The sequence below is a fragment of the Caretta caretta genome, chromosome 22 (assembly GCF_965140235.1).
Source record: "Caretta caretta isolate rCarCar2 chromosome 22, rCarCar1.hap1, whole genome shotgun sequence".
In the NCBI taxonomy this organism is placed as follows: Eukaryota; Metazoa; Chordata; order Testudines; family Cheloniidae; genus Caretta; species Caretta caretta.
The window spans coordinates 13,746,806-13,770,028 of NC_134227.1; the positions used below are offsets into that span (position 1 = coordinate 13,746,806).

At 54.8% G+C, this 23,223-nt stretch overlaps 1 protein-coding gene across 5 annotated transcripts in view; it reads right to left on the minus strand.

Moving 5' to 3' along the window:
- The window catches only part of IGSF9B (immunoglobulin superfamily member 9B), a 112,896-nt gene that overhangs the window by 73,660 nt on the left and 16,013 nt on the right, over positions 1-23,223 (minus strand). For 3 of the 5 annotated variants that reach the window (XM_075122265.1, XM_075122267.1, XM_075122268.1), the window contains exons 1-4: positions 19,604-19,795; positions 12,971-13,168; positions 9,314-9,460; positions 461-612 (exon numbers count right to left, since the gene is read on the minus strand). In XM_075122265.1, coding sequence (XP_074978366.1) covers positions 461-612; positions 9,314-9,460; positions 12,971-13,168; positions 19,604-19,700 — 594 coding nt within the window. In that variant the 5' untranslated portion in view covers positions 19,701-19,795. Of the gene's footprint in view, positions 1-460; positions 613-9,313; positions 9,461-12,970; positions 13,169-19,603; positions 19,796-23,223 lie in introns of those variants that run through there. The other 2 variants (XM_075122266.1, XM_048827335.2) reach the window with 2 other exon arrangements.

The window sequence follows — 23,223 nt, forward strand, 5'->3', positions numbered from 1 at the left end:
CAGCAAGGGGGCAATCTTGCTTGTTGATGCTCCCTGCAGTTCAGAAACAGGAGAAACTGAATCTCTCAAGGCAGCCAGGAAACAGGCTGAGGAGGGAGGGGGAGTGCTGAGGCAGCAGGAATAGCTCCAGAGAGACCAGCTGCTTCAACGACATCCATACCCTTCCTTAAGAAACCTTGATTGTGCCACCTTTTGTGGTCTTCTGTACACCTAGAGCCCAATCCGACCTTGAGAGCACCTCTCCTGAGAGCAGGGGCAGCTGCTCCCTCGACCCCAGGGGCTATTGTTTGATACTAGCCAGAAATCTGATTTTGTGTGTGTGTGTGGGGGGGGGGGGTAGGAGCTTCCTCTGCATCAAGACTGAGACCCTACAACTCACTACAGTGGTGACACGCCAGGCTTGCCCGCCACAGGGGTCAAGGTTAAGCATTTACAGCAGCTGACCAGGCTAAACACTTACCTGGTATTTCCCACTGGCACCTAAGAGGTCCCCTTCTCTCAGCCAGGTGACAATTGGTTTGGGGTTCCCGAAAGCCATGCAGGTCAGGGTGATACTGCTGCCCTCCTTTGCTTCTACATACTGGGGGGGCGTTTCCGTGAAGGTGGGGGGAGCTGCAAGGGAGACACGGAGAGTCAATGCTACATTCAGCAGAAAAAACCACCATCAATCCATCCTGGCTGCGTGCTACACGCAGGGCCGCAGGGGACATTCTACCTGCATGCACCCTTCCTGCAGCGGCCAACAGCCACGTACCTACCAAACACTTGGAACGAGTCATTCGACCGAAGTGGAAGAGAACAATCAGTGATACAGTTGCATGCGCTGTCTTTAGTCATTTACCCCAGGTGAAGTAAATTCAGAACAAAAGCCAAAAGCCAACCGTGAGTCGCCTGACCTCATTAAACAACAGCCACCCTTAGCAGGTCCCTAGCTCCCTCCATCACAGGAGATCAGCACAAGTCGCAAACAGCAAGGCCAACACTTAATTTTAGAAATGGCCACCGATTTCAGGGGCCTCTATTTTTAGTTAGGGCTGGTGTTCGAAGGTGCTGAAGACCTGCAGCTCCCTCCTGCTGGACGGACGGGGGGCTGGGGGGGAGGGAGAACAACCCTTCTGGGCATCACCCCAGGGGTGGGACACTGAACACCCAGAAACTGAGGCCACCCTTGAAAGCGCTGGCCTAACCGATTAACCCTCACAACCCCTCCTGTGAAGTAGACAACTGAGGCACAGCGAGGTAACGTGACCAGCTCCAGGTCCCACAGTCGTGGCTATTGCCAGAGCCCCAGCTCCCTCCTCCCACTCCAGGCGCTTCCCCATTTACAGTTCCAAGTTCCTTTCCCCCCCAATTATGCTTTAAACTTGTTATTGTCACAACACATGAAAACACTGCACTGCAGAGAGAGAGTCTCCTTCCGATTCAAGAGGCTGGCAGAATTACAGCACACCCCTAATTATCAGGCACAGTTAAATTCCACTTTCTAGGGAGACATGTTGGCAATTTAATCTATGCTGAAAAGAAGTATATGTGGTTTCCCCCAAATGATTATTTTTTCCTAAGAAAATTAAGTGAGCTAATGAGCTCCAGAAGCGCTAAAGCCCTCCCTCTAAAAGCAATTCTGCTTATACTGTACGGCTGGGCCTAGAGGATTAAGATGATAATTTCAGTTATTAAACCCTGCATGCTCAGCACTGTATAAAATACAGAGTAACACACGTTCTGTGGGACAGGGCGCATGCAGCCAACATAAGGGTATGGGGCACTCAGACGGGCTATCTTTGAGGAAAGCTTGAGGGAATAATGGCCAAAGGATCTCTCGGAAACAGACGGCAAAGGAGAGGAATGGGTCCCCTTCCAGGGCTCACCACACTTCACCCCTGAATGGGGAGGGAGAAGGTGCCATGGGAACTAACCATACCAGGGGAAAAGAAGAATTAGCCCGTGCCATGAGAAAGGGGCAGGTATTCCTGGCAACCAGCCTCCACTCCATGCTGGGCCACCATCGGCACCTGTCACGAGGAAGAGGAAGCAGCTGCTGCGCTGACCCTGTGGCAGGTGCTTTGGGAAGGTACCGTCTATGAGCTACTCGCAGCTAAGGCCAAGTACGGGCCCCACTCAGGTGCATCCCCCGCCTGTCCCAGCACATATGGGTACACACAAAAGCCTTCAGGGAAGCACATACCACCTGCCCTGCCCCACACAGGTCTCCACAGACAGGTACACCAGCATCCAAAGACATACTCCCGCCCCAATACATACCACCTGTGTTCCACTCCCTCACCTAGCCCTCCAGTGGGGCATGGGGGCAGGGAGAGGAAGAGTCTCTAAAGCATGGGGGTGCAGAAAGTAAACCCCCTTCCCTCCGCCAAGGCTAAAACCACAACCACTGCAGGGCCCCCCACACACAGGGGAAAGGGCACCAGGCTCCACTACCCTACCATTGACACACACACTTTTCAACCTCTGCTCCGCATGGGCCCTTCCAAAGACTCTCCCGATTATTAAGTATTGCGGGCAGGGGAGGGAGGAGACTGTTTTAATTAAAGCTCCATCCTGTTTGGATCATCTGCTTCCCGGTGACTCACTCTGACTTGCTTGAATTAATAACAGAGTCAATCTCAAACCGGCTAGGATCCTGGGTTGCTCCCTAATTAGGCCCAGGACACATCCCTGCCTATCTCCAAAACTCACCCCGCGTCCTGACCCGACCCAAGCAGTCGACCTGCAGATGTGCAGAGGGAGGAGAGCTGCTCCACAAGACAGGGGTGGGAAGGGAGGAATAACTCGAAGGAAAATGTAAGCTTAAGTATCATCGGATCTTCCTGATCTATCGGGCTGTGGAACAAACTCCTCAAGGGAAGCAGATTGGACAAAGCACTAGAGAATAGATTGGAGGGAGCGATCCTGCATCAGCCCAGGACAGGATAATCTCATCTATGCAGCGTGCCAGTGACTAGCCGAGATCCAAAGGGACCTCCCATCCCTCCTGACGAAAGGGGGGGGAACCATTCTCGATGCTCAGTCGTGGGCACTTACACACACACAGGGCACGTAACCCTGTTCTGGAGGGAGGCATTACTCTTTGCCAAGGTACAATTAAATTAGACTGGGGGCTTAAGGGAGATAGGAAAACTCCAGCCATAGTCCGAACATTCTGGGTTGAGCAAAAGGACCTTACATCCATGCTCTTGGATCTGCACTCAGCCAAGCTAATGCCTTATTTCATTAGTTCTTGAATACGACAAGACAGAATCCCAACCCCCTGGGGCGAGTGAGCCAGCCCACAAGTTAGTTTACTTTTTGCATTTCATTAAATTCAGCCAATTAAACTAGACTGATCGGTTTCACTTCCTGGTTCTCCGACCACAATGCTGCAGTGCACCAGCCACAATGCTGCAGCGTTTAAGCTGTGAACAATGTAGGGATGTGTTCAATGAAACAAATTCTCTTCTCACTGAAAGGCAAGAAAACATGTGTGCAGTTATTTAAAACCCCACAAACTTCAGACTGGGATCTCCACAAAGCTGCCAACATCCCTGTAATCAGATTGCCACTTCCTACCGGCAACTCTCAAGTTCCAATACACCAGGAATGGAAGAGAACAAAGGCAATTAGGTAAAAATATTAGCTTTCAAATGAATGGACACAAATGATGATGTGATTAAGGTGCAGCAGAGGGAGTCCAGGCCCAAGGGATTTATTCCTGATTCTGCCATTGATTTACTTGTATGATCCTGGATAAGTCACACTGCCCAGAATTTTCTAAGAGTGACGTCTGACTTTGGCTGTCTCCATTTTTAGGGGATACCTGAGCACCCACAGTTCTCATTGACTTCAGCTGGAGCGGTCTCACCCTGGCTCCGAAAAATCAAGTGCAAGTCCTAGTCTTCTCAAGTTGTGCACCCAAAACTTGAGCCATCAGAAAATCTGAGACCATGTTGGGAAATGCTAACTTTAACTTCTCCTTGCCTCAGTCTCCTGGTCTGTAAAATGGGAAGAAGAATGGTGCCCTTTTCCCCAGGGATCTTGAGAAGCTTAATTAATTACAGCCAAATGCAACCCTCTATTATGCCCATGCAGCCCCATGGACTTCTTTAAGGCATTTGGATGAAAGGTGTTATCTAAGTGCAAAGGGCTTATTAACAAACTAGGGCAAGTTGCACTCTCTCTTACAACTCTCCTCATGCTTTCTCCCTATGTCTAACTTGGGAGACAAGAGCTATTTAAAGAGGCCACTGACTTTCCTGTGCGTCTTTTAGTTGATTGAAGCTACTGCTTTGCCTTTCTCCAGAACCGTCCATTCTAAGGTCTGAAAGCTCTTTACAACCTATCAAGAAATTCAGCCTCGCCTTGGGAGGTAAGGAAATATTATTAGCCCCATTTTACAGCTGGGGAGGTTGAGCCATTTGCTCAGTGTTATGGGGCAAGTCAGTTGCAGAGATGAGAACAGAATCCAGCAGTCCTGACTCCCAGTCCTTTGCGCTAATCATTAAGTCATGATGTCCTGCTTTTACATAGACAGAAACAATCCTAATGTTACTTATTCTAAGCTAACAACATATCCTAATGTGACAAATTACTAGTTACTACGTTATTTAGCACTAATAAAAAAAGAAAGATCATTTCAGAAAATCTGAGTTTCAAAAAAAGAAAGATTTGATTTTCCAATTAATTTACAAAAAAATTTTGATTCTTTTCCCAAAATTTATTTCAAAATGTAATTTATCTTAAAAGCTCCACATAATTAAACCATGTAATTACAAATACAAGTTTGTCCCTTTTGTAAGTAATGTTCTTACTCAAAATAAGTCTGGACTTAGTTCTCCTTCAAGTGATAAAGACATAATTGAGGCACAGTGTCCATCAAAAAGTACATAAGATTGGCCATACTGGGTCAGACCAATGGTCCATCTCACCCAGCATCCTAGTGGCCAGTGTCAGGTGCTTCAGAGGGAATCAAAACAACAATCATTGAGTGATCCACTCCCTGCCATCCACTCCCAGCGTCTGGCAGTCAGCAGCTAGGGACACCCAGGGTACGAGGTTGCATCCCTGACATCTTGGTATTAGCCATTGATGGACTTATTTTCCATGAACTTATCGAATTTTTTGGAATCCCGTCTTAGTTTTGGCCTTCACAATATGCGCTGCCAACAAGTGCCACAAGTTGACTGTGCGTTGTCTGAAATTAAAGACAAGTTATACCACACTTATTTCAGCAAGTTGCTGAATACCTCTGCTCTCCTTCCCTTGGGTCTTTGTCTAGAAAAGTTTACTTCCATTGGGAAAAAAAAAAACACAACGATGACAGGCTATTCCAGCCCTGGGCTCCCCTCCATGTAGCTTGGCCAATGCACCTCAAGCATTGGCTACAGCAGTCCCCGGCTAGAAGCTATTTATTCTTCCTGAATCGCACTGAGTAAAGAGAAGGGTTCCACTGGGCCTTGCTCAGGGGCCCTTCGGCTGGAATAGACCACATTTCTTCCCATTCGAGGAAGCACACACCCAGATATTGAATGGGAAGAGCTCACTTGTCATAGGTATTCACACCTGGGACTTTTAACCAAAGCCAAGAACTTTGCAAGACAAAGGCAAGCATTTTTCCCTACCCATTGCTGCTGGAGATGCCAGCTTCTAGATGAAATGTAGAACTGAAATCCCCACCACATGTATCCCTTTCAGATCCTTGGGGACGCTGTGTGTAACGGGAGGGGTTAACGCCAGCCCTTGCTAGCTAATAGCACCTTGGCAACCTGCAGTTTCCACTGATCTGAGGCATCTATTTCCTGCCCTTCATATTGTTGCACAGTGCCACTGTGCACTCTTAAACTGCTGCCCTGCTCCACTCCAGAGGTAGGAAAAGCAATCCTCACACAGCCGCTGGCCAGCTCACAAAGGTGTTGCAAAGCTTAACTAGTTAACGTGTATAAAGCATTTGCAAGTCTCGGATGGGAAGAGCTACAGAAGGGCAAAGAGTCACTGAATTGGCAGAGGATACGTAAGCTTGTCATTTGCACCTGCTGGTATGCAGCTACCCTGATCGGCAGCATCCCTAGTCATTATCCCTCTCCTATCACCAGATCAGCTCATTCCTGTAAATCCTGACCTACACAATTCCCTGTTATTTCAGTCCCAGGCCTCCCACACCCGGCTTGGAATAGACCTTGATCCTGTCCCCACTATTCCAGGATGGGGCTCCTCCACACACAGCTCTGCTAGACCTGATCTGCAGCAGCCTGTGGGCAAAAGCTGCCGGCTTGAGATGGGTTTCATTTATATTTGTTACCTAACGCAACCTGAAATCCACACGCAAAGGGGCACAGCAGCAGTCTGTGCTGGTGCATCAGGCTAGAGTACAGTCTGGTGGAGCCATCTCCACTTGCATCATCAGGAAGCACATTTTGTTCTCAAAAATCCTGCTCACAGCATTACCCGAGTTCAGAGACCACAAAGAGACCGAGATCTTTAAATAGGAACTATAAGAATGAATACATAACAAGCCAAGGCAAAAAAGGGCCAGATTCTGATCCTCTGACACACGCTGAATTTTACTCCTTCCAAAGTAACATGAAAGCCAATGAGACTACTCACAGAGTAAGTGCTATCCAGCATAAGTACAAGGATCAAAATCTGTCACCCCTCATCCTCCCACTTCTCTTTACCTCTTTCCCCAGGCACCCTTCTGGCTCTGATTAAATACAATAATGAATGGAAGTGCATTCCTTATCAAATTCTTTTCTTTTCAGTCAGATTCTCAGTCTCAATGGTTGGCTTATTATTCCAGTTGAAAGCGTGAAGCCCAAGGGAAGACCTATGCAATATGTATCGTGCGCTCAAACTTGTAGGCTGCCAACGCTGTTCTCTGCAAACAAACCAAGCACCCATACACGCCCCAAAGAGAAAGCTTTTCAAACTTGAAATTTAAGTGTAGTCCATTGTCAGGTTCGGAGCAACTTTACAAAAATGGGTCCAGTTAAACAAACAAAAAAATCATCAATTAAGTTAAATTCAGTTACATGGGTGCAACTCCTGCGCGGACACACTTAACTCTCTTTGCAACAGATCAAAGTAAGCTATGCCAATATCAACCAATGTGAACAGCTTTACGTGCACCCACACACAGGTTGGCACAGGTGCAACTCAACTGATTTTAACACAAGTGGTACCACTTGCATGTTGGCAAGGTCCAAGTGCAATCTCCCAGCAGGCAGTTCCTCTCTCCTTCACCTGGACCGACTCCTGGGGCTCAATCTTGCAATATTCCACGAGCAATATTCCCACAGAACCCGACAGGCATACTGCCGGCGGAGTGCTTGCAGGGTCAGGAGCCAGGCATCCAGGATGGGATTCAGTCTCGTCGAGACATGGCCACCTGCTCATCTGATCAACTTGTTAAAAAGCAGTGACAAAAAAATAACTCGCTAGCAGAACGCAGATGACCAGCTCACTGGTCCCCCAGCTGCTCTGTGAGGGCAAAGCAAACCCACCCAAGACACATTTCAGGCAGTTTCAGCCAAGGGAACGCTATAAAGAAAGGTGACAAAGGAAGAGAGGGGAGCTGCCATGTACCAGTGTTTCTTACCTTCATTGGTTTTCCTCTTGCTAATACAGAGCATATATATGCTACACTCCCGCTCTCCCATCCCACCCATGCCCACAGAGCCTCCTGCAATCCCAGTCTGCTCTGCACCTTTCAGGTGTACCAAATGCACAGTGAGCCCTGAACCACATTCCTTAGGCTAATGCGGAATCCTGGGTCCTGCCCCATGGGGTGCTGCTCAGAAGGCTAGACCTGCCCCCAGCTGGGTTATTCCCAGACTTGGCTGATTGGTCCCTGACTGCTCACTATCTAAAATTTCCCTGGATTTACCCTATTCTAGCTGCTGTCTGAGCAGCTGCCTACCTCTGTCCCAGTGCACCTCACCGGCCTTCTACCTCACAATGACCCATGAGAGATGGTCCAGTGAATGGAGCACAAGCCTGGGTTGTTGGAGGCCTGGGTTCAATTCCTGCAGCATCACACACATCCTAGGTAATCCTGGTCAAGTCACTTAGTCTCTCTGGGCCTCCATTCCCCAGCTGTCAAGTGGGAGTGTAGTGCTCCCTTACCTCACAGGGGGGTTGTGAAGATATTGAAGACTGGTTCTCAGATACCACAGTGGTGGGGGCTAGGTAAGCACGATAAATAGACAGTACTACGTGTCCATCTCTCTCCCCGTCGCCTCTCATGAGGAGAAGGAGGGCAGCTCTGGGCCCTTCTCCCTCCCAGAGAGATTCCCAGGCATCACACAACGAGCACGGGACACTCTGAAAAGTGCTGCGAAGGAAACCTGGAGGAACAGCCCTGACACAGAAACTAGAGGAGGGGCAGCAAGACAGACTGGTAACAACCAGTATCGAGCAGATCAGAGATGGGCTAGGCCACAACTTGGATGGGAGCCCTCCAAGAGAAGGGTTACATAGCTACATGGAAGGACACACGGGAAGTGGAACTGCTGACACTAAGTGGGGCTATTCCCTCGTATTGATGCCAGCACTGCTGGCCACATAGAAGTTAGGTCCTGACCGGCTGTGGTCATTAAAGAGCTCTGGTAAATTTGGGGAACTGAAGGGATGTTAGCATGTGTGTCCCAACAGAATTATATCCTATTACCTCAACACCCACCGCAGTTTTGACGGGGGTATAAAACTGCCTCGCTTCCCAAATAGTTGTATAAGTATTACTGTTAAATAGCTGCCATCTTCCACTCCAGAGGGGGCTGCATTTCATTGCTGCATATAGGGATTCTTTCACTTTACAGCCTTCATCTATTCCACAGGTGTCTTTGTGAGGCTTCAAGCCCTTTGCTGATTGATTAGAGACCCTCCTGGTATTACTCCTCCATCCCTTCTCTCCCACTATCTCCCCTCCTCCCTCTCATCCACTCCTCTCCCCAACCTGAAATCTCCATCTAGGATATCCCCGGATCCCTGGCGCTGCCGTATTGGCTGCTGCGAGCACGGTCTGAGAAATGGCAGCAGATGGGGCCTCGAGGCCCGTTCCTGACAGATGGCTGCTTTCCCCGTAACACAGGATGGGGGAAACCAGAGATGATGGAAGGCCCTCGCTGGCAGTTTCAACAGAGATACAAAGGAGAAGGGAGATGCCTGGGTGAAGGGAAAGGGCTTCATTACTGGACAGCGCAGACCAGACAAGAGGGCAGCTGAGCTCTGGGACTTGGTCTCTTGGGGTTCTGGTCAGTCACATGCTAGCAGCAGGTTTGCCCAGAGACACGCATGCGGAGGGGAAGCCCCCCCACCTCCTACTCACCATTGACCGTGAGGTGCACCCAGCTGCCGTTGTGGAAGGTGTCGTACTGCTGATCCAGCATAAGCACTTTGCACTCGTACCAGCCCTGGTCCTCGGAGCGAATCTGCTCGATGCGCAGGGACGCCTTGTCATGAAGGCTGGCGCGGCCTGGAAGAGACACAGGGTCAGAGGGACTCAGCTCTCAGCAGGGAAAGGGGGCCCTGAAGGCGCAATGCAGCATCAGCCTCACCCCTCAACCCACCACTTGACACCCAGCCTCTCAAATGGCACTTACAGAGGCTGCGGGGAGTCCACCCTGCTCCCAGCCGAGGCTGGCTCTCCGCCACTGGACATTGAGGCTGGGCTTTTTCAAAAGGGGCCACCGATTTCTCTCTTTTTGGGGGCCCAACACTACACAATGCACCGCAGGCCCAGTTTTCCAGGCACCGCAAGGCCTGCTGACTTCAAAGACAGCTGCGGACGCTCACCCCCCACAGGGGTCTCAGGTTGGGCACCCAAGAACTGAGGCCCCTGGAATTAGAAGCTGCTTTAGAAAGTTCTCACTTGCCCATACAGTCAGCCAGGATATCCCTGCTGACAATCAGCCCCATGCTAAAGAAGATGGAGGCGATGCACACTGCAAATCTGAGATCTATGCCACAGGGACATAGGAAGGGCCAACAGACCATGAGAGAGCAGGAGGTCAGAGCCCCGTGGATTCGGAGCTCATCTGGGACACAGGGCTTCATCTCATGTCTCAGAAAGGAAGACGACCTGCTGCAACGAGGAAGTGTGCCTAGGATTAAGAGCACCTGCTCTGCTGCCAGCAGAGGGGCCCTGCACGGACACACGTCAGACTGGCTCCAGCACCATGCTGAAGCCAATGTGTGTCCTGTAGCCCTTTCACCGGCCACTGCTGCCACAGAATTGCTCCCTCTGAAAGGCAGCCCAGCCCTCCCGCAGGAGGACGCTCCAACATGCCCCCATTCTGGGCTAGCACACATCACTGCATCCAGGGGACAGGCCACGAGACAGGCACCCTTCACTTCTAGGTCAGTCTGTTCCATGTGCGCAGTGACTCAGAGCTACCCCATGCAGCTGTGGGGCAGCCGGCATGCCAGGGGAGCCTCACAACCCAGCTTCCAGTGCTTAAGTGCTCCCACCACAGAAACCACCAGCCCCGCTGGCTCTAACCCACCCCCCTGCTGACCAAGGACGGGCTAGAGCACAGAGAGCCAACTCCACTCAAGGTGACGATCCAAAGCAGCCTTGAGGCATGAGCCGAGGAGGCCCGAAGTTGAAGTGACTCGCAGCAGAGCCAAGGGCAAACCAGGGGCAACCTGCGGCTGATGCGCAGGGTTGGTGGGGAGGTGGAATAGGGCAGGCCAGGGCACAATCGCAGGCCAGAGCGAGAGGACGAAAACCCCAGCCCCTCATGAGAGAATCATTTTCTTCCTGGCCAGAGAAGCACACAGCAAGCCACCAGCTCGTTTCCCTGCTGGACACCCTCCAGGGACTGCCAGCTCCCCAGCCACACTGCCTGCTGGGAATCAGGGCTCCTGGCCAACTCCCACCTGGGAGTGATGGCACTGGCTGGAAGCGGAGGCAGGGCTGGAGTATTTGAGACTCTCCCTTGCTCCTAGGGTGCGCACACACACACGCACCCCTTATCCCTCCTCCCCTTCCTGGAGAGCACCGCAGGGAACTGATGTACCTACCTGCAGGAGGAAGCCACCCCCTTCCCTCCCCCCATCCCCGGTCAATACCTCCTTGGCAGTAACCCCTCTATTGTCTGCCAAGTCCCACGCACAAGCCAACCATACAGCTGTAGGGTGCCTCCCTGCCTCCTGGCCAAGGGACTGCTCTCCCGCGTCCTGTTACTCTCCCCATCTCACTGGGGGATCATTCAGGGGCAGCTGTGCATCTCCATGGTTTTAGTTTAGGGTCCACCCAGGCCTGGGATCAAAGCCCACATGGTAATAGGCTCCCTGCCTCCTCCCACTCCCCATCCAACGCTTCAGGACATGGATTGCGCGGCATTTATTCTCCATCTCCAGTGATCCCTCCTCCCCTACCACCACCGTGCAGCTCCGTGCACCACATGCAAGAAACAGACACTGCACCTCCAGCTCCCTGCTGCTTCAAGGGGCCAATTGGCAGCGGCCAGAGGGGATTGGTAGGGCATTTAAGGAGATGCAATAGCTTCTCACCCCAGGGCTTTGCACACCTGCCACAGTCACCAGAGCACAGGGACGACCCCTTCTGCGCCTCATCCCCTCCCCCCACCAGGATAGTCAGCTGCTGCTACATCTCCAACACGTTTCCCTGTCCTGATCTGCCTTGTGAGATCCCAACCCTCCTTAGGTCCCAGAAGCCATAGGAGGCTACAGGGGACTATGAGATGGTGAAGGGATGCAGCACAAGCCCCTAGGAAGCCAGTGATGGGCAAACGGGGCTGCACGGGGCAGAGGTCCCCATGGGAAGCAGGCCTATGGAACCACCCACGGGGACACCTCACTGCCTGCTCTCCCTTTCCCCTTCCCCTCAGGCAAGTCTGGGCGTGGGGGGGGGGGGAGAAGAGATAGCTCAGTGGTTTCAGCATGGGCCTGCTAAACCCAGGGTTGTGAGTTTAATCCTTGAGGGGACCATTTAGGGATCTGGGGCAAAAAAAAATTGGGGACTGGTCCTGCTTGGAGCAGGGGGTTGGACTAGATGATCTCCTGAGGTCCCTTCCAACCCTGATATTCTATGAAGTCGCTCCACAGGGTCAGGCCAGTCTCCTTGCTTAAATTGGTTAGTCTCTAAGGTGCCACAAGTCCTCCTTTTCTTTTTGCGAATACAGACTAACACGGCTGCTACTCTGAAACCTGCTTACTCAGTTCTCCCCCGCCCACCCACTTTACAGAAGTGCTGAGCTCCCCCAGCCCCCAGATACACCAGCAGCAGGGGCCTGGTGTCTGAGAACCGCCGGCTCTCTCAACAGCTTGGACGCTGGCCTTACACCTTGGGGACCTCTGGATCCAGTACCTCCTGACTCAGTCCCGCCCCACTCACCCAATTCATTCTCACCCGCCCCCCGGAGGGGTGTCCCCTGGAACCAAACCACCAGTGGGACAGGGCAAGACGCAGTGGAAGGACTAGTTCTCCTTGCTGCAGGGAGGAAATGGGTGGCAGCAGCTTCCTCCAGTGAGGACACCAAGCAAGGCTCCTGTCCCCAAAAGCAGCAGCCCAGGCTCTCCGCTGTTCCCAGGGAGCAGCAGCACCTGCCCTTAGTTTTGCTGCCTTGGCTCCTTCCATCCCACACAGCCCAGCTGGCTTCCCGATGCTGCTGCTTAATTAAAGCCAGCCGCATGGAAAGAATGGAATGAAAGGGAGAGGGGGAGAGTGTCTTTCCTGGAAGGGGGCAGACAGGAGACAGTCCTGTGCCGAGCAGCCAGCTCTCACTGCGCTCCTCACACACAGTCAGCATGCTGGGGAACAGAGCAGAGGAATGCCGCCCTCCCCGGATGGCGGGGGGGTGGAGGATGTGCTTCAGGGCCGGAAGACACAGCATGCATCTGCCTCAGCCTACAGCAGGTCGGTCGCTCCGGGTGAAGATGCTGAAGCACCAAGCCCAGCGGAAGGGCCACGGAAGCCCCATCCCCTCTCAGCACAGGAGCCCATGGCTCGGAGACTCACCTGCATACTCTGGGTCCACATGGGGAGGGTAAAACCCAAACTTGATGAAGATGGGAATGGGGACTCCGAATTTGAACCACTCCACCACATAGGGAGGGGGCTGCCCGGTCAGCGGATGGATCACGTCGCATCCCAGGATCACGCTCTCGCCAGCACGAGCGGTCACAAACTCGGGTTCCTCCCTTGAGCCGTGGGCAGCTGGGAGAAAACAAAACAAAAAACGAGCTGGGCAAAGTCAGTGGCTTTTATTGCAAGCAGCCCCTCTCCTCACTCCTGCAGGTACACATGCCGACTCTTTCACAGGGCACACGAGAGCTTGGGTACCAGCAGTTGGGCCTGGTTAGGAAACGGAGACACTCCCTCTAGCAGCTGAGCTCCCTACCGCCACGCTGGGGTGTTGAGCAAAGGAGCATGCCCCGACCGTGCAGCAAGTCGCCCACAGCGCCATGCTAACGAAGGGCGCACGGCCAGGCTCTGAAGGGCAGCAAGCCGGCAGCACAGTGCCCCCTGATGTTAGCCAAAGACTAGGCGCAGACCAGGGCAGCAGGGCCACGTGGAGGAAAGCCAGCAGACTAAGAAGGATATCCCACTCCACAGGCCTCTGTTGCGGCTCGCCATGGCGCCGGGGATGGATCGTGCTGGCCTCTCCGTCAGCAGTTTGAGAACGGGAAACACTATACAAACCTAGAGAGTCACAGCATCCAAAGGGCAACATGTTCCCAGTAAGCTCCTCCACCCTGCTGGGAAACAGCTGCTACCGCAACCAACACACAACTCCGGTCCCCTCAGCACGTGGAGACTCCCTCCAAGGTGACGTTCCTCTCAAGCTCCCACATGCGGGTGCCCCTGCCTCCCCGTTCTGGAGGAAGAGGAGGGGGAGGTGCGGGCAGGAAATGCACAGCTCTTCGATCCGCTCTGCATTGCTGAATAATCTCTTCAGGGACGCCTCTCCTCCCTTCGGCAGGGGAGACATCCAGTCGCCCCGCCAGCCAGTTATCGCAAGGCGCTACGAACCCCTGGAACGGGCCTTTCGAAAGGGGAAAGAGCCGACGCCACCCAGGCTCAGCCCAGCAGGCGGTGACAGCGTCATTAAAACAGCTGCTCAATTAACTGGATGCCTGACACATCCAGCCCCAGACCCTGGGCCAGCCCTGCCCTTCACCCCGAGCCTCTGGCCACCCAGCCTGCCACAGGCATCTCCCCAGAACAGGACACCTATCCCATAGCTCCTCACCCCCCTCCCATGTCCGTACCCCACTAACCTGCACCAGCCGTATCACCCCCTCCCGAAGACCAGAGCTAGCCCCCACCGTCCAAACAGGCATCTTCCATCTCCCCCCAAGCATGCTGCCAGCCCCTTCCCCACACGCTACCGGGAGCCTGCAGCTAGCCCATTTCCCCTTGCGAACACAGGACTCTCCCCAGGCTTAGCAGGATTGGGTCAGGTCAGGTCACTGCAGGAGAGAAAGACCCACGTGCTGCAGAGAACGGTGCTGTGGCGCTCTTTCCTTTGAGTCAGCTCTGACCCCAAAGCCGAGGGGGGGCTAGTTTGCTGACGACGCTCCCTTTCAGATCAGTCCTGCAACCAAAGGCCCGTTGTGCCACTGAGGTTCTGGTAACTAACCCCTCTGCAATTTCAATGCTGAACAGCTATGTTCACCCCAGGGCAGGTTATGTTTCAAGGCCAGGTAAAAGCAAGCCCTGGCACTCTTCATTCATAGAGCTCAGAGTGTGTTACTAAGGTCAGCATCCTTCGCCCCAATTCCCAGATGGGGAAACTGAGGCACAGAACGACACCGGGACTTCCTCGCAGTCACCCAGCAGGCAGTGGCAGAGCCCGAAACAGAAGCCACATCTCCGGAGTCCAAGGCCAGTGCTTTATCCACTAGGCCACACTGCCTCCCCTACATGGCTCCGCCGGGCTTTGCACAATCTCAGGGATAATGCAGTGGTTTGTGGTTCCCCTTGGAGTATATACGGCAAGCTATTAGTCGGTACAGGATTTGCGAGAAAAGTGCAGGGCTCACAGCAGCTTGCTGTGGCATACCCGCTCCTCCCCTTCTCCATCCTTTGAGCCAGCTTCAGAGAAGAGGCGAACCAGCTGTTCTCCTACAAGGGCTGGGAGGTGGGTGGGAGCCCACGCAGTCCCACCCTGCACAGGCCCATTCAAGGGGTCTCTCCACAGCAGGAGCTGTGCCGTAAGGCCTGTGGGTACCATACTCATGGCACACAGGGCCAGCCTCTGCTGCCAGCCAGCCCAGCTCAGCGTGACAACGGCAAGGAGAGAGAGTTAAAACCCTTGGCAACCCAGAAATCCCACAAGCTTCACCCCACCAGCCTCCGCACAATCTTACCAAGTCAGGGCCGGAGCAGCTGTTAGCAGCCCCCTGCCGCTCCTACCCCATGCCCCACAGCACCCCCTGCCGGGAGCGGCTAGCTCTGCTGTTCCTCTGAGCGCCTTGCGGCGGCCAAAGCATCCGTTACAGGGAAATGCTGCGAGCTCCCCCAAAACTAGCGCTCCTATAAAAGATGTCGGCAAAGCAAGGCTGGGGCTTAAAAAGCCGTCAGCCACATCACCACCCGCGTCCTGCCCCACTCCCTGCACAGACGCCTGCTGGAAGAGGCTGGGGGCTGGAGTCGCTGTGCACTCCCCTGTCGGCCATGTCATTTCCCAGGGGCAGGGGAGCAGCGGTTTTTAAAAGCTCCTTTCAGTCAGCTCCTGCCTGGATCCTGCAGAAGCCAGAGCCTGGGGAATCAGGGAAGCGGCTCCGTGGGCCTGCGGCTTCGGGTATCGGAGCTTTTATAGCGTGAAAAGGCTCCTTTCCGCAGGCAGCCGGGAAGCTGCTCAGGCTGCCGCTACCTCCACCAGCGAAGAATCTTCGTTCTTCAGGGAGGCATGTTCCCAGATCCTTCGCTCTGCTCTTCAGGGCCAGCTTTGATTGGCCAAAAGTGACATCACTGTTTTTCCACAACAGGAGAGTAAGATCCCTGGTTATTTTTGGCTCGGACACAAACGTAAGCCAGCAAACAGCCCCCACGGGCAGGCCGATAACCAAAGTCCCTTTGGGGACGCAGGAGCCAGGTGGCTCTGGCACCTGTTGGGATCGCGTAGGCAGCAGCCAGAGACTCGCTCCTCTGCCAGCCGCGCCAGTGCAGGGAAAAAACATGCACCAGCCTGATAGCGCAGGGCCACCAGCCAGGAGCGGAGCACCCCGGCCCAGGCACGGGAATGGGCGAAGGCTATGGTGTCTGTCGCCGGAGGAGGAGTGTGCCCGGGGTGACGTGTAACAGGGAGAAGGGTGGCAGAGGGGTGGTTGGGGTGCAGGTGTATTAGGAGGGACCTGGGGACAATAGAAGGGTTTACGCTGGGTGTGGTCGCATGCGCAGAGGAGTAGACTGGGCACCTGGCATGTGGGCATGGAGGGGCTCTCTCTCTCGCCTGGGAGTGTAACTGATCACTCGGGTCATGCACGCAGGCACACCCCACCAGGAAGCAGGGGCACGTCTAAAAGCAGGGGGGAGCCACGCAGCAAGGAGCTGCAGCCTTCTCCACCACCATCATCCCACCCCCGGCCTTCACCATGTACAGGATTTGTTTGCACCTTGCTGGGCCTCGTTATCGCTGCATTTCTAATGAGGCCAAGGCTTTCGCACCTCATCAGCTGATGGGGTGACTTCAGCTGCCACCCCACCCCTGAAATCTGCAATGCTTTGAGGGACTGGCATCCATCCTCTCCCACTCCAGTGCCCTGGGGCCATTTCCTTGTGTGCTACTATCCTCTCCTCCCACAATGCAACCACCCCATGCTACGGGGACCAAAGCCATGGCTTGCTAGCCACAGGCCAGCTCCAGATGCACCCCCGTAGCTCTGGAGTGACTCCTGCTTTCAGATGCCGCAGCAGGCTCCGCACAGCGTAGCAGAGATACAGCACAGCCGCCGCAGCAGCGAGAGGGAGGGGCTGGGGTCTGCACAGGGCATTTGAAGGCCAAACCGTTCCTCAGGCCTCAGCCGGCATCTGAGATCAAACTGCCCAGGAGCCTGGTCCGAGCCAGCAGGAGAAATCATGGGGTTTGCCCGGAGATCCCCCAACCACCTGCCTAGCTCCCCAGTAGGACCATCTCCCCCCCCCATCAAAATGTGACCGCAGCCACCAGATTCAAACCGATGCTGGTGAGGGTGCCTTGTGGGAGCCAGAGTTGGGACAAAGGAAGGAGGGGCAGGCTCCCCTGCTAGTCACAGCAGCCCTCCTGGATGAGGGTCCAATCTCGCACTCCTGCTAATCTCCTTTAACTCCCGGGGGGGGAGTCAGGGAAGAGGGCGCATGACTGGCTGAGCAAGGGCTGCAGCATTTGGGTGACTTTACAGCCACCCCAGTCTGGGGACAGAGGGTGTTAGCCCTTCTGCCCCACAGGAAGATCTGCAAGACCTCTTTACCATGCCCCCAAGTCTCAGGGTACCAAGGACTTGCATCCATCCAGCCCCCTGCCCAACAGGGAGCGAGCAGGTTCCCACGCCCTCACCAGCCCAGTGCTCCCCGACTAGCAGCTTGTGCAGTGCAGAAGCTCGGAGCCCATCCAAGCCTTCGCCGGTACTCAGCAGCTGCAGTGTCTCCCTAACACACAGCTGGAGCCCTGCCAGCGCATGTAGGACTTAATGCACCTTGGCACAGTCCCCAGCTCTCTTCTCTCCAGTCAGCACCAGGCCCTCCATTCACCTGAGCAGCATTCAGATTTCCACGCGGCCGGCAAGAGCAGTGGAAGGGCAAGGGGAGGGGCTGGCTGGCGAACAGGGAACGACACACCACCATATGCACTGGCAGCGCCAGTTGGTCCCATACTGCCGCCTGTGCCCTCCAACCCAGGAGCACTGGTGGGATGAGTGTGCCAGGCCTCAGCCATACCATCCCAAAGGGTCTGGGCAGCGAGTGAAAGATCAACCGAAGAGGGCTTCGATATTTGCCTTACACGCCTCAGACATGGCCTCAGTGCAAGAGCCCCCTGCAGTCCGTGGGAGTGGATGGTGCTCAGCACCTCACAGGATCGGGCCAGGAGACCCAGAGGCTGCCTCACTGGAGGGAGAAAGCACAGCAAGGGCCCCAGAAACCCAGCAGTAGCGGCTCTTGGTACTGATGCAGCACCAGCTCCCTTCTCCCCCCATTCCAGCAGTTTCCTCTGCCAGCTCCAGCTTCTCGCCCTGAATTTTAATCTCCGTCTGGTCCAATAACGCTCGTTTTCTGCCCCCACACACGCTGCCAAGCAAACAGCCCCCTCAGCCAGGGACGCCGTGTGCTGGGAGCAGTGACGGTTCTCAGCACCTGCCTCCAGTAGCTCACGCCTGGGGAAGCGAAACCCGGCTCGCGGGGCTCCGCCGACAGCAGACCCCTGCTCCCAACCCAGCGTGGGGACGCTGGAGGGCTGCTCCCATGGCAAGAGGAAACAGAGCAATGGGGGGAAGGCTGCGAGACTAGGAAGTGCCTTGAACCCCACCAGCAAGAGACAGGAGCTGGGCTGGCCCAGCCTGGCCTGGAAGGGACACCAGGAAAGGCATGGTGGAGGGGGAGGAAGAGCAATGCAGTTAGAAAGGCAGCCTTGCAGAGTAGCACAGGGCCCAGTCCTTCCTCAGCGAAGGCCAAGCAGACCCAATGACGGTGCCCATCCTAGGGAGCTTGGTCATTGGCATCACCAGGCCAGGGGACTGCCTGGCACTGGGTGCGGGCCAGGAGAGCCCTGCTGAGCCAATGCTCCCAGCTTGGCTGTAGAGCAAGCCCCTTGGTAGCCCAGCACAGCGTCGCCTGCTCCACTCCAGGTCTGAAGATTCTGCTCCCACTTTTCGGGATCGGGGCACGTGTGCGCAGGTCCCATTCACAACGAGTCTTTCCCCGTGGCTGCTGAACCTGTTTCAGAGCCAGATTCCAACCAGCTCACACACCTTTGGCCAGCTGCAGGGGGAAGGGACCAACACCAGCCAGCTGCAAACTACCTTACCCCACGCCAGCAGATGCGGTCCCCACAGGGCTACAGCGCTCAAGGGGAGTGAAAGGAAGGCACCAGCTACAGAGCTCACATGGACTGCCACAGCGTTAGCTGATCCCAAGAATAGCCGCAACCTCAGTCATAAGCTACAGCAGGACCCACGCTCCCATCCTCCCCAGCCGAGGGTACGTACGCACAGCCAACAGTGCGCAGGCTTCAGCATGGGGAACACAAGCCCAGCACGGACCCTGGGAAGGTGCTTGGCACACTAGCCCCCTCGGAGACCCACGCTGCACTGTCTTCACCCCTATTGTTACCTGCTCTCGCTGGATTCAAGCTCGCTCAAACAGGCAAGCCCATGGGCAGCTTTTGCTCGGCTGACATGCCCTCAGACCCCTTCCGATACGGCCCTCCGCCGGCTGAAGTCCTCGTCCTTCAGGCAGCAGCAGCTCAAGCTTCATCCACACTGAGGCACTCTGCTCCACCTATCCAGACCCGGAAGGACTCTCTCAAAGGACAATCACGTTTGAATGTGGCTGTGAAGAACTGAGCTAGCCAACAAAGCCCACTTTGTGGTCAGTGCAGAGCATAGCACGTTGTGTCAGCCATTTACACTCCAGCAAGAGCACAGCGCACAACCCCCTCCCACCGCCACCCACCTAACGCTGGGATCCTGGGTTCGGTGCTGACTCGAGGGAAGACCATCACGTAAAGGATGACCTGTGCTACTTCCTGCCACAGCCGGCGGGCTCCCATCTGACTACCATCCAGGCCTGATGCTGCTTAGCCGAGATCTGATGAGAGCACAGCCCACGCTGCTCTGATGGCAAGGGACCAAAGGCAGAGGAGCTCCCAGCCCACCACCTGGCTCCAGCTGGGAATGAGCGAGTCTCGACTGGAAGCAGATCCCCAGTGCCATGTCAGGCCAGACAGCGGATTGATCCCCACCGTGGCCATTCACAGCCAGCCTCCGGGTTTCTGGGCACGATTACCAACTTTAATTTGCTCTCGACTGGATTGTATTTCACGGCCCTTCCTCCCAGGAAGTCGGTAATTCAATCTTCAAGCTTCTCAGCACAAAAGGGAAAAAAAATAGCAGCAGCAGCAGCTCCTGCCCGGCCTGGGGGAGAGGAAAGAACAGGCAAAAGCTACCCACAGGATGGATCCCCGACAGCACGGTACCACCTTTTCCCCACTGCCCTGCCTAGGGGATCGGTCGAGAGAGGACGGGGGCCACGGGCTGGAGCAGCGACGTGATCCTTAACACTATTCCTTACAGTGCCTCCTGCTGAGTGAGTTTGGGGCTGCAGGAGCAGGAAGCTCTCTACACTGGCACGCACAGCCTCGCGTTCAGGATAACGCCAGCCCTGAAGCGTCAAATCTTTGCGTTCAGGGCCTGCTGAATCGCCGGGACAGGACAGCCCATTCTCCGAGGCAGCTTCAAAGAGGCTTTTACAGAAGAGACACAAAAATAGTACAGGGCGCGTTATCTTTGAGGCCCGATACAAAGGGTCCAATGACGTCTGGAAGGAAGCCATTGAGCCCCCGGCCCTGCAGGCATCACTTCTTTGCACTGAGGATGGCCAGGAGAATAACGAGCCATTTAATGTATAGCCCTCACCACTTTAACACCATCCTCTCTAGCACATCGCAGCATGGAGGCCTCTGAGCACATGCGGGGAGGGGAGGAGAAGGAAGCAAGGGAACATAGTACACATCTCAGGAAGGGACTCCTGGCCCTCTGGGGAAGACCCAGGGTACTGGCGACCCAGCTGTTTGCACGCTTCCCTCATCGCCCCCCTTCTCTCTACACTTGTACCAGTGACCTCCCATGCTCTGGCTGTTGGTGGCAAAGCTCGCCGTTCTGCAGTTCCCTCTCCAGCCATCTCCCCAATGTCTCCTCGGGGGTGCCCCGCTGCTTCCTCAAAACATGCACAGCAAACGCAGATCCCCTCTGCCCACCTCACCCCTTCCCCTGCCACCGCCACCATCCTCCTGGGTTCATGGCTGTCTGGGACCCCTCCCTTTCCTCACCCCTCACAGGCAGGATCCTCCCCTTCCTTCCTAGCTCACCCCCCCCTCCCCCCCCGCCAGAGCCAACAAAGTGTCTCATGGCCCGATGCCAGGGGCTAGATGGCATGGCATCTCCAAGCTTTCTCTCTGGACCCTCCCCTCTCCCATCTACCCAGCATCCAGCAGGTAATGTAGGCTTCCTCCTCCACTGCTCTGACCATGTCCCCACCCAACCCTTGCTCCTCAAGTCTCTCCACTGGCTCCCTGTCACTGAGAACCAAGTGAAGTTGAGGGGTTTGAGACCAGCCCCCAATGCTCCTCACTTCACTCCCTCCCTCCCATTCTCACCTCCCTGCGCCTGGAAGGGTCTGTCTTCTTCACGCAACTCCTCCGAAGCCCTCCCCCAGCACTCCATCCCACCCCTTGGATTCCCCCTCTTGCCTCAGTCCCTTCTCAAAACCACCAGCATTCAATCAGCTTCACTCTCTCTGTAAGGCGCCGTATGTTACGCTGCACTGCTTGAACCCCCTTGCTTGGCCCATCTTCATCATCTCACACTGCCTTAGCCTGCAAACTCAGAGGCAGGACGCGTGTCTTGGTCTCTCTGACGGGCTAGGCAGAGCCAGGGCACTGTATTGATCGGCGATGGGATTTGGAAAGTGTCCGGAGGATCCCTTGGGGGAAAGGGGATTCATGAGCATCAGCCATTGACCTGTGCCCAGAAGCTAAGGCGATTGAAGAGTTCTCTTCCACAGAAGTCCCTGCCGGCCACCTCCACACGGCAATCCATCTCTGAAGATCACCGTCTCCTCCTTCAGCCCCAGGCAAAGACTCAGCCTGATTTCCCAAGTTCTAGAAGCAACACTGCTTCACCAGGAGCTGCAGGTGCTCAGGCTTTCAGGAAATGAGGCCATGAGGGGGCTAAGACCCAGGGGTATAATCAAAGTCATCCACATAACAAGGCAGGTGGACAGCTAAGAAGTGATGGAACAAATCCCTGCAGAAGACTCTGGGACCTGCAATTCTTCCATGAGTTGGTAGCAGCTAAGTTGGAGGGGACAGACTGCATCATCCCCTTTTCTGTGTGGAAAGATGAGCAGAACAGACAAGAACTGTCCCACGCAGAGGTAAATGCTCCATTTTCCTCCCTCCCTTCTAACTGGCCTGGCAATAAGCCCTTTCCCGGCAGCATGGCTAAAGCGAGGAACCAATCAGGAGAGCGCTAGGGAGAAGCCAATGTCAGCTGGACAAAGATTCACAGCCCATCCGCTGGCAGCAGAGGGGGTTAACTTCAGCTCCCAGAAGCAGCTCATTAACAAGAGGGGAATGGGAGTGTGTATGTGAACGGAGAAACTGCAACACAAAGTGCTTGCGAAGCTGAGAATGGATGAGTGAACACACAGGAACGGGAGAACCAACAGGGCAAATGGAGAGAGAGAGAAGGAAGGAACAGATGAGTGTGGGGAGAGAGAACAAATGAACAAGAAAAGGAATGCACAAGGGAGCCTGAGCAAGAGGAAGACGTGCATGGGTGCACACGGGTGTTTCAAAAACATCTCCATTTCAAACGGAGCCAGGACCAAGTGACAAGGGGCCCAGCTCTAAGCCGTTTCCTGGGATAAGGCCATTTGGAACTGAATGCATCCCTTAAAGACTGCAACAAACAGGGATGCATTGGAACCGAATGAATCGCGAGTTGGGTTTGAAATCCCTCTCCCTCTTTCCAAGACTGGAGAGGAAAGTCCAGGCAGGTCAGAGCCGCCTGCACACCCTGATGGGCCGGGTCCTCTCCCATCTCCAGGGCCCATGGATCAGCAGGATCCACTACACACACCTGCAACTTTACCCTCACGGGTTGCCACGTGCTTCATGCCCACTACCACCTAAAGAGGCTTGGCACAGAGGAAGTGGGCAGCATGCATATGCCTTGCAGTAGCCTCTGGAATGGAAGTGCTGAGATGTAAGTGAAGGAAAATAGGTCAGTTTCTGGCAGCTTGCAGTGCCAGTATCTAATCGAAAAGCCAGTGGGGTAACCACATGCATGGCTAGGCTTCACCTCCACCTGAGGAAAGCTGTCTGCCATCCATTACAATTACAAGCACCCAGTTCTTGTGGGGATCCCTGCTCTCACCCCCCAGCCCTGCTCTTCACTCTGGATTCCCTCTCCTGCTCAGTTCACATACCTGGCTAGATGCCCTCGTCTCTCTAGCAAGTTTCATTCTGCCTGCACATTAGTGGCCTTGGCCCAGAATTACCCTTCCAGTCT